At 36.5% G+C, this 11,463-nt stretch overlaps 1 protein-coding gene across 3 annotated transcripts in view; it reads left to right on the forward strand.

The window, feature by feature from the left end:
• The window catches only part of ripor2 (RHO family interacting cell polarization regulator 2), a 61,670-nt gene extending 51,638 nt beyond the window's left edge, over positions 1-10,032 (forward strand). For 2 of the 3 annotated variants that reach the window (XM_067410918.1, XM_067410919.1), the window contains exons 15-23: positions 741-913; positions 1,036-1,201; positions 1,376-1,508; positions 3,550-3,705; positions 3,801-3,974; positions 4,063-4,265; positions 4,921-5,004; positions 5,097-5,187; positions 7,966-10,032. In XM_067410918.1, the coding sequence (XP_067267019.1) occupies positions 741-913; positions 1,036-1,201; positions 1,376-1,508; positions 3,550-3,705; positions 3,801-3,974; positions 4,063-4,265; positions 4,921-5,004; positions 5,097-5,187; positions 7,966-8,066 (1,281 nt within the window). In that variant the 3' untranslated portion in view covers positions 8,067-10,032. The remainder of the gene's footprint in view (positions 1-740; positions 914-1,035; positions 1,202-1,375; positions 1,509-3,549; positions 3,706-3,800; positions 3,975-4,062; positions 4,266-4,920; positions 5,005-5,096; positions 5,188-7,965) is intronic. The other variant, XM_067410920.1, reaches the window with a different exon arrangement.
• The last annotated feature ends 1,431 nt before the right edge of the window (positions 10,033-11,463 follow it).

Consider the following 11,463-nt stretch of genomic DNA (forward strand, 5'->3'; position numbering starts at 1 on the left):
GCTACATTTAATAAGGTCATTATAAAAAGTGCCCCTGGAAATCAATTCTGACCCTGGTTTAAAAAGGATGTTCAGATTGTCATTGAATTGTTGGATTGTATAGATGGTTCATGGTTCATCTTGAAGTAAAGTGTTGTAGATGACAAAAAACAAAACTGATTTGTAAGTCTACATCTAAAGAATAATGATTGAATGGATATAATTTGCTTAATAAAAAGCTGCAGTTGCATAATTTGATGTATTCAGTGTTTATATGAAATAAAAATGGTAGTTAAGCTATTATTAGGGATCCACCTATAATAAAAATCTGGCTGATATTGAAAAGTCACTATTTATTATGCTATGGCTGATAATGTAATTCGATTTTGTCTAAATATAAAAAAACACTAAAAACTAAATGTAGAAAAAGTGATAATTATAGTGTGTAGTATGAAAATTAATATACAGTTTTGCTAAAGATTACATTTAACAGTGTTATTCAATTATTTGTTTTTAAATATTAACTTTGAGTGTTTGATAGATAATCTAAATGTAAAAATAGAGGAAATAAGCATGAACAATTAGATATACAATATTGGTATGACTAACAGATATATATATTGTGTATCCTTTAACATTACAATGTCTTTAGTGTATCTTTTGATCAATATAACCTTGGTAAAACAAACAAACAAAGGGAAGCTTACTATTAAATGCAAGGTCTGAATGTACAGTCTGTGAAGGTCGTTGTCTCTCCTCAGTGCCGGGTACCTGCCCATAGGAGCCGCTCATCAAGCCTCAGTTTGACTGTGGAGAGCGCTCTGGAAAGCTTCGACTTCCTCAACACCTCTGACTTCGATGACGATGACACAGGAGATGATGCGGGCACCCTCTCACGCTCTGTCTTCATTGACATGGAGTCAGAGAGAATCGGGTGAGTTGGACATCACACCCTTTGGTGACCTGGTTTCTCTCAGTAACTTGACTACATGGCCTCAGTAGTTGTGATTATGCAGCGCCTTCTTGTGGTGACAGTATGTCTTACACGTCCAACAGGTCAAGCCAACATCCAGAAGCAAGAGGACACCTGAGTGAAGCCCTCACAGAGGACACTGGTGTAGGGAACAGTGTGGCCGGCAGCCCGTTGCCTCTCACCACAGGAAATGAGAACCTAGACGTGGCCATCGTTATTCATCTACAATACTGCAATCATCTCATTCAGGTGATTCTGTGTTTCCAACTTTCTTTCCTCCTTCTCAGACTCAATACAATAGTGTGATTTTCTTTGACTGTTATACCGAACATAGTCACGCAACAGCACCCCAACAGAACAGATTAAAGCAAATGTAGGTGTTTTGTTGTTCTAAAATGCTGTTTCTCTATGTATGGGATGTAGTTATTGACCTCGGGAGGAAGCCATTCGCAGCACAAAACATACCTGCACAAACTAGCAACTCAAACTCTCCTGTTGGAAGAGCTCAGTGAGAAAAACTTTGACAGGCCGGGCAGCTGCACTTCAGTGTCGGATGGTGAATATATCTTAAATGTTTTTTTATGTAAAGTGTTCGTTTCTTGTGGAAAAAATTTTGTTTTATCTTTCAGCAGCATTGTCCATTTTGACTTCTCATACACTCTTAAAAATAAAGGTACTTTAAAAAGTTAGTTCACCCAAAAATGAAATCTCTGTCATTAATTATTCACCTTCATGTCGTTCCAAACCCGTAAGACGTTCGTTCATCTTCGGAACACAAAGACATTTTTGATGAAATCCAAGAGCTTTCCCAGAGAGGGGCATCGAAAGCCCATCTGATCCCCCATAGAAAGCAACACAATTACCACTTTCAAGGCCCAGAAAAGTAGTAAAGACGTTAAAATAGTCCATATGAATACTTAATTTTATGAAGCGACGAGAATACTTTTTTTAAGCAAAAAAAAAAAAAAAAAAAACTTTATTCAATAATTTCTTCTCTTCTGTGTCAGTCTCTGATGCTTTTCACGTTGTAAACACAGTGCAGCGCTTCCAGGTTCTACGTCAGAACGTTGGCTAAGTCGCATGTGTCAGCATCAGAGGCTGACACGGAAGAGAAGAAATTGTTGAATAAAATCATTATTTTGGGGGGGTTTTTGTACATAAAAAGTATTCTCATCGCTTCCTAAAATTAAGGTTGAACCACTGTATTCACATGGATTATTTTAACAAGGTCTTTACTACCTTTCTGGGCCTTAAAGGTGCCCTAGAATTAAAAATTGAATTTATCTTGGCATAGTTAAATTCAGTACATGGAAATGACATACAGTGAGTCTCAAACACTGTTGTTCCCTCCTTCTTATATAAATCTCATGTTTAAAAGACCTCCGAAGAACAGGTGAATCTCAACATAACACCGACTGTTACGTAACAGTCGGGGTGTACGCCCCAAAATTTGCATATGCCAGCTCATGTTCAAGCATTACATAAGGGCAGCCAGTAACGTTTGGATGTGCACAGCTGAATCATCAGACTAGGTAAGCAAGCAAGAACAATAGCGAAAAATGGCAGATGGAGCAATAATAACTGACATGATCCCTGATTATATGATATTTTTAGTGATGTTTGTAAATTGTCTTTCTAAATGTTTCGTTAGCATGTTGCTAATGTACTGTTAAATGTGGTTAAAGTTACCATCATTTCTTACTGTATTCACGGAGACAAGAGCCGTCGCTATTTTCATTATTAAACACTTGCAGTCTGTATAATTCATAAACACAACTTCATTCTTTATAAATCTCTCCAACAGTGTGTAATGTTAGCTTTAGCCACGCAGCACTATCAAACTCATTCAGAAACAAATGTAAACATCCAAATAAATACCATACGTATGCGATGGACATGCTGCATGAAAAACACTTTGTAAAGATCCATTTGAGGGTTATATTAGCTGTGTGAACTTTGTTTATGCAGTGATAGAGTCGAGAGCTCGGGAGGGGGCGGAGAGCGCGCGATTTAAAGGGGCCGCAACATGAATCGGCGGATTTCTAATTATGCCTCAAAATAGTCAGTTAAAAAAATTAATTTAAAAAATCTATGGGGTATTTTGAGCTGCAACTTCACAGACACATTCAGGGGACACCTTAGACTTTACATCTTGTAAAAAAAAACAACAACATTTGATGGCACCTTTAAAGTGGTAATTGTGTTGCTGTCTATGGGGGATCAGAGAGCTCTTGGATTTCATCAAAAATATCGTAATTTGTGTTCCAAAGATGAACGAAGGTCTTACAGGTTTGGAACAAAATGAGGGTAAGTAATTAATGACAGAAATTTCATTTTTGGGTATACTAACTCTTTAAGGAATGGTTGTTACTGTATATGGCATCACTGCAACCACCCCCATTTTTGTTTTTTAATGAATTAAATAAAAATAAAAAGTCTGTGTGTATGTATATAATAAAAATAATTCAGAATGTCATGGCACCTAAGAAATAGTTATGTTTTTTTTTTTTCAATTCAACCATCATTGGCAGGTGTGGCGAAAAGCTGAGTTTGAACCTTGTTGTTAACTCACTCACCTCTCTTTGTTTCCTAAACAGTGCTGCCTGGGCTGGTGGAGCGGCCGACACTGATGTCTCTGTGGTCCGAATGCAGTGGTGGTCTGTTCCATACTACACTGGACCGAGTGTTAAAGCACATGCATCTCAGCTTTGCCTTGCCACTGCAACAGATTCTACCTCACTCTCCTGACTCAGGTAGAGACAGTAACGGCACAATAATAATCTGCAGAGGGAGACATCAGCTGAATTATTATGAATGTAACATCAGCGTTCATCTGCCTGTGTTCCAGTGATCAGGATGGTGGTGAATGAAATGGTGGACAGGAACGAGCTGGCCTCTTCTTCATGTCCGTCACCGTCCTCTCTGGCACAGGATGTCCTCACCGTGTTTCAGTTCCACCACTACTCTGTTGAACACAATGTCACGGACATGGAGCGACACCTGCTGGATTTAGCCAAAGAGGGTAAGAATAATACTTTTTTGAATAGCTTTAATAGATTATTAGCACAATTTTAGCATAGTGTAATCTTTCTCTTTTGTGTCCTAACCAGTCATGCTTGAAGAAGCCCTGAGCTGTGAGGACACAGAACGTTCTATGAAGGAACTACAGGAAGTGTCTGTCATGTGTCTTCAGCCGCGCCCTCAAACCCTGTGGGCCGTGGCAAGGCTGCTGGCCTCTGATGACCCTGATGTGATGAAGGCCGCAACAGCCTTCCTCTCCTCTGCTGCCTCACACAAGCCCTTCAGGTCAAAGGTCAGTCGTTTACCTTGTTTGGCTATTGATGTAGTTGTTTAAAGGATTAGTTAACTTTCAAATAAAATTTTCCTGATAATTTACTCACCCCCATGTCATCCAAGATGTTCATGTCTTTCTTTCTTCAGTTGAAAAGAAATTAAGGTTTTTGATGAAAACATTCCAGGATTATTCTCCTTATAGTGGACTTCAATGGCCTCCAGACGGTTGAAGGTCAAAATTATAGTTTCATAGCAGCTTCTTATGGAACAAAGGCAGCGGCAGTTCCATTTTTTTCCATAAGTAGAATAGGGAAGGCGTAGGACATACAGCGTAAGCTTTTTGAAGAATACGAAAGTGCTGTTTTGGAAGGCGCTCATTTGTTTATATAAAGCTTATACATTTACATTTTTTTCCAAAATGACCGATCGTTTCGCTAGATAAGACCCTTATTCCTCGTCTGGTGTCATTTAAAGCTCTTTGAAGCTGCACTGAAACTGTAATTTTGACCTTCAACTGTTTGGGCCAACTGAAGTCCACTATAAGGAGAATAATCCTGAAATGTGTTCATCAAAAACCTTAGCAGCAGGCAGCACAAAATGAATATACAGCTGTTTGAAGACATCAGGAATTGATTGAGTAGTTCATCTTGTCTGTGTGTGTTTGTCTTCAACAGGCGGTTGATTGTTACACACAAGCCTTATCAGAAGTAGGATTACACACACCAAGAGCTGCATGTGCCGCTCTGAGCTGTCTGCAGGTCAGTTTGAGTGTTTGATTAAATCGCAAATCATGTCTGGTTGGTTACAAGACTGACTTAAAGCCTCTCTGTCTGTCTCGGGTTATTTTCAGGCTGTGGAGAGCATTGACGCCGTGGTGTTACTGTGTGACTCAGCGGACGAAGATCTCCGCCAGATTGCCATAGAAACCCTCCTCACTTTTGGTAAAACATCCAGTCATACAAATGACACACCGGCTGCACAATTAGTCAATTCAATGATACTTCTTGTTTTTGCTATTTCTGCAAATGAGTGTATATCTGACTGACTAACCCATTCTAGACACCATTTTATTAGACAAAAATATTGTGTATTTTTGGTCTGTTTCCCCATAAAAGAAATACTGTGCGATCAAATTCTGGGAATATGCTAGCGCCAGATTCCCTGTGGATCCTTAAACGTCAAAATAAAATGATTTAATTTAATAAATATGTGCACTGCACGTTCAAATCAAAATTTAGTGCTGTTCTACAGACTTGTAGGGCCCTATAGACCAATTTGGTGTTTGCAAACAGAGATGACGTTTTTTTATGGGCGGAGCCTACCTGGTTGCAGAAAATGACAGTTGAGCAGTAGCAGTCTATGGAAGCCACGAAATAAAAGAATAAAAAAAAGTTAATTTCGAGTTTCTATCTCACAATTCTGACTTTTATTTCTCGCAAACCTGAGTTTATATCTCACATTTCTTACAAAGAAAAACAGAATTGTGAGATATAGCCTAAGTTACTCGTCTTTTCTGAATTATTGCAGATAATAATTATATCCATATTTATCCCGCAATTCTGACTTTTTTCCCCTCAGAATTGTGAAATAAACTCACAATTGCGAGTTATAATGGCCGAACTGGGAGTCATAAACACGCAAATGCAAGAAAAAAAGTCAGTCTATAAAATTTTTATTTCACAATTCTATGTTTAAAAGTTATCTATGTAAAATGTTATAGGTTTAAATATTATTTCATGCTGTAACTGCTATGTATGTATGTCCTCTGAACTGCATGTGAATATTATGTAGACTTACTGTTTACATCAAATTCCTGCTTTAATAGTAGACTAATCCTTGCAAGTGTCATCAGTCCAATCTGTGAAACGTCTTCGTTTAGCTTCAAAGGACGTTTTCAACGATGGTTTTCTTTAAAAATGAAGACTCCGATTCCGATTCCAACATCAAGAGGCACAACAAAACGTTTTTCTCTTATTCTGTGGATTTTGCACATTTTTCTGCAACCACTATGCGCGCGCAGCTGTAAATGACGTAATTGTGACGTCTGCTCCAAAGAGGTCTAGTAATGAAAACGGAATTTACTATATAACGCGGAATGTCACGGAATTTGTCACATTTTTGATGAATGAATTAAAAGCAGGTCAGTACACGTAAATTAAATCGCGATATAGACTAGTGACTGAATATTAAACCGCAAAACATGAACGTTAAACGTCATTAAACATGAATCCTGCATGCCTTTGTGAATCAAATGAATGATGCGGAAGCGCAGTTTCATTTACCTCAATCGCGCGGGCGCACGCACGCTGAAGCACGTGCGACGCTCGCAGTGTTTTTGTCCTCTGTCGCCTCACGAATTCATCTCCAGAGCTGCTCTGAAAGTCACTTCATCAGCATTTAACCGCTTCATTTGACAAAACTACCGTCATAAACACAGAGAAACTCAAAGCTCTTGGCAAACCGTCAAAATAAAAGTCCGATTTAACTTGACAGAAACATATTACTGTTGTACAGTAGAATTTAGATAAATTAATTTAACAATAAATTATTAAAATATATTTTAAACAATAATTTCAGTGTTTCTTCCATGTTTTAATTTTAAAAGTAAAGTTCTGTTGTGCAGCACATTGTTTGACAAGAGTTTAATTTCATGATTAATAGATAAATTAAATGGTATGCGTTCATTTGATTCCCAGAAACTTCTGAAGAAAAAAAAAAATCATAAAAATATATTTTTTAATTAATATTGTTGTTTTTAAGAATTCAATTAATTAGACATGCTTTTTGATTATTACAATGGAATTAAACCATTAAAATAGAATCCACAAAACAGAATTTAGTTAAAAAAAAAAATTGAGGGGAAAAAATAAAACGTAGGGCCCTAAAAAAAAAAATATATATATATATATATATATATATATATATATATATATATATATATATATATATATATATATATATATATATATATTTTTTTTTTTTTTTTTAAACCTTTATTAAATTGTTGGTAAATTGGACAAGATTCATTATTTCAATAAATTAGACATGTTTTTTGATTACTAAAATTTAACCATTAAATTGGAGTCAGAAAATAAATAAAACAGAAAAAACGGAATTTGGGAAAAAATAAAACGGAATTTGGGAAAAAAATAAAACGGATTTCATAGGGCCCTAGGCTTGCCGTTTGAGAGCAGTTCGCAATCAGTTAATTTAGCATATTTATGTCAAACGATTGCTCATGATCTACGTTGATGAATTATGACAATGTTTACTTTGTGGTGTTTAAATTGTAATATGTTGTAGATGTTTGTACAAGTGCATAATTTATCTCCCTTAAAGGGATACTCGGTCATTTACTGACCCTGAAGTTTTTCAAAACCTGTATGAATTTCTTTCTTCTGCTGAATATGAAAGAAGATATTTGGAAGAATGTCAGTAACCAAACAGATCTCTATGGTAGTCAATGGGGGGCGAGATCTTTTTGGTTACTGACATTCTTCCAAATATCTTCTTTCGTGTTCAGCAGAAGAAAGAAATTCTTACAGGTTTGGAACTACTTGAGGGTGAGATGATAGAATTTTCATTTTTGGGTGAACTATCTCTTCTTTAAAAGTCATTGCAGATACTCTGTAGCACATACATGGTCTCAATGCTTATAAACAACAACTCCAGCCGTCTTGTATCTTACAGAGCTTGTTTGTGTGCGTTTCTGTTCTCAGGTGAAGATGGGCGTCTGGCATACGAGCAGTTGGACACAGTGCCGAGGGAGATTGTGCGGCTGGGGACTCGCCGTGGTAATGCCGTTACCACTTCATTTTAGAAAAATCATCTTGTTATCATCCTCGTGACCCTGCACACGCCTGACGGGAAATACTCACTACCTGCTTACCAGTAGAACAGCGAGGCTTCCCCTTCGATTCAGGCCCATATTTTGAGATCTTCATCACGAGGTCTCCTTTCCTACAGGATGTTTTCATTCATACTACTCGTGTCGCAGTGGTCATGAGTCATTGTTGCTGATTGAACGATAAGAGTATTTATTATTGGCAGTTAGTTATTTGCACTGTCAGAGGCGTGTAAATAGCACAGCGAATCTTATTTTAATTTTGCCCTGGGAATTTTTTTATCTCTGTACGTGCCGTTCCGTTTCAGGGATTACAAGGGACTTTATATGCTCAAGTTTGAGTTTCTTTTTTTTTTTTTGACCTGGATAAAGTGAAATTTCTATAACCAGCCGGGCATACGGACTACTAAAAAAACAGGCGTGGACGATGGCCTGCTGATTTACAGATCGCTCGCTTGCCTTCACTGGTCAGGAGTAAATATTTCTTTGGACGGAGCCTGTAGTGAACAATTGCATTAACATGGTACTAATGTCTGGGCACATAGGATCTTGCAACAAGGGCTGTTTGGAGCCCATCGGAGTATCTGAAAATGCACTTTTATTCAGTCAGAGAAACGTGATGCATTACTGTGAATTTTGGTTTATGCATAAATGAAAACTGGAAGTTTATTTGCTCTGTGATCCAAACTTGCTTCTGTGCCTATTGTTACTGTACTACTGAGTCATGTGACTGTAATATCATTGTATTTATTTTTTAATTTCTCTTCACTATAAATGGTACGATTTTACCCTCTTTAAAAAAATAAATAAAAATACTGAGAACAGATTGTATTAACATTGTACTAAACATCTGTTCACAAAATGATTAGGTACAGTCAGGATTTGGTATTATTGAGGGGCTATACACTATGAATAAATTTTTTTTATATATATATATATATAGTTGGCATTTTACATATAGAAAGATGTTTTATTGATCAGCACCATCTTTTAACAGTTTATTCACTGAGTTATATACAGTATTTGTGCTCAAGGAAACATTTCCTGAACGTCTTTTCAGTATGCTTATTATGCACATGACCTGAAAAAACGCTCTTCGCTAACCGAACGCTTGCCTCGCTTTGTGACGTTATCACACCCAGCGTTGGTCTCTTAAATGTGAATTTACGCTTATGGCAATTAAAACACCGTTTTGTAGATCATCCTACTTATTTTTACACATTTTTCTATGACATTGAGAATTGTATGAAAGTAGGGGCTTAATTAAATCCATCAAAAGAGCACATTTCGAGGAATGTACTAAGTATGGAAAGGTTACTGTAAGTTATGCCTCAAAAGCACAACTGAAATGTTTCGGTAAGATTTTTCTTAACATGTTATTTGGCATCTACTGCACAATCTCCTAAAGCCATAATGATACAGTAGTCAATATATTTAAGGCCGTTTTGTGGTTTCTATTTATCGGAATTATCTATAACAGATATTAAAAAAATTATACTTTTGTTTTTCCTGTTTTCTGTATTCACAGAAATGAATGGCTGTTTTCCTCTAGCTTTGCGAGTAATGGCCACCATTACAGTATTTGACCCTGGGCATTGGTGATCACTCAAGAGATTTCAAGTGAAAAGGTTGAATTAACTTTTATTGCCTTGTATTCATCTCAGACAGAAGCTCAGTGAACTGCATTTTATTGTTCAAACCTCATTAAATTAGTGTCCTTATCGATAGGAAAGCTGTTGTCATGGTTTAGTGAGCTTTTAGTGTGACTACGTGTCGAGGGCTTGAGCGCACAGCTTGCCGTTGCAATAGCTTTAGCTACTACTGTTTGAATGAAAGCAGAGTTCACTTGATGTCACAATGCTAATGTTCCCTCATTGTTTCATTGTTTTTTGAGTTTACTGTATTTCCTCTGCTGAAAGTGGCAATAAAATTTATTTTTGCATAATTATCAGATATGACTTTTTTTTAATCATATACTACCATTTTGAATAATTCAGTGAGGGATACATTAATCAGAAAATGAAAATACTTTGTTACATAAATGTCTATTTCAAATCAATTCTGTTCATTTGAACGTTCCATTCATCAAAGAACCTTTTAAAAAAAATCAATTAAGCAGCACAATTGTTTTTAACATTGATAAATGTTTCATGAGCTGCAAATCAGCAGAAAATGATTTCTGAAGGATCATGTGACACTGACGACTGGCATAGTGATGCTTAAAGCAGAACTAAGTAACTTTTTTTACCTTCATAAATAGTTTTCTAAGTGCTTACGATGGTTAATTGACTAGAGGTGTGTTTGAGGCGAGCATTAACCCCCTCTGGCACGTCTAGGCCAGAAAAAAGCACTTACAAGTTGAGCTGCACCGACCCGAAACAATCTCGCCTCATGTTCACGTTCACGCGAGAGTAACAAAATGCTTTACGGTAATTCAAAAACCATGTATATATTATGACTTTATAAGACCATTTCAAAAATTACCCAACTCCGTCGAGTGTACTGTATTTGCAAAACTACTGCGCTGGTGAGCGTTGTAGTCGTAGTCCAGAGCTGCGCCTGGAGTATTTACGACAGTGTGATTCACTGAAGGAAACTGTAGGGGGAGCTTCGCAAATCTGAGTTCCGCTTTAAAATTACTTTTAAAAAGTTGCTAAAATATATAAAACGGTTATTTTAAATTGTAATATTTTACATTATTGCCGTTTACTGTATTTTAGTTTAAATTTTTAATGCCTTTCAACAAAAAAGGGAAAATATGAAATCATACTTTTGATATTAACACAGATTAAGAAATGATCAGACAAAAGTATTTATTACTCCGAATTAGAAAATGCAGCACGCTTACACCAAGATTAACAAAAATATACATATGGTGAATTCCGTGTGATGACTTGGAAAAAGTATCCCAATCAACCTGAATTCACCAAATACAGGTTGCTTATAACAATCACACTTAAACATTTTAGATGATCCGATCCCATGTAAAGCATGCTGGGAATTAGAATTTCTGTCCAGTTATTTAAGTTAGTAACAATTATGTAATGACAATGTTCAGGAAGTGTGTTTTATGCCATGTAACTTTTTGTATGAAATTAAAGATCTAGTATGATTAATTTTCCAAACCATGTTTGGTACACCTAAAATAAGCATTTTTCACACTAGGCCTGGCAGGATGACAACCACTGCAGAGCATCCGACTACAATGTTCAAGACACACCCAGTGTTGTTTATGAACTGCTAGTGCACAAAAAGTTACGTGTAACTTTGACCAAGCAGTTAAAAAAAAAAAAATTAAAAAAGGACAAGTGTGTCTGAAGCAAATGAACATCAGCATTGTGTAGATTAGTCTTCATACATGCTTAGAAGTAGG

This window comes from Chanodichthys erythropterus, chromosome 15 (assembly GCF_024489055.1).
Source record: "Chanodichthys erythropterus isolate Z2021 chromosome 15, ASM2448905v1, whole genome shotgun sequence".
Classification (NCBI taxonomy): domain Eukaryota; kingdom Metazoa; phylum Chordata; class Actinopteri; order Cypriniformes; family Xenocyprididae; genus Chanodichthys; species Chanodichthys erythropterus.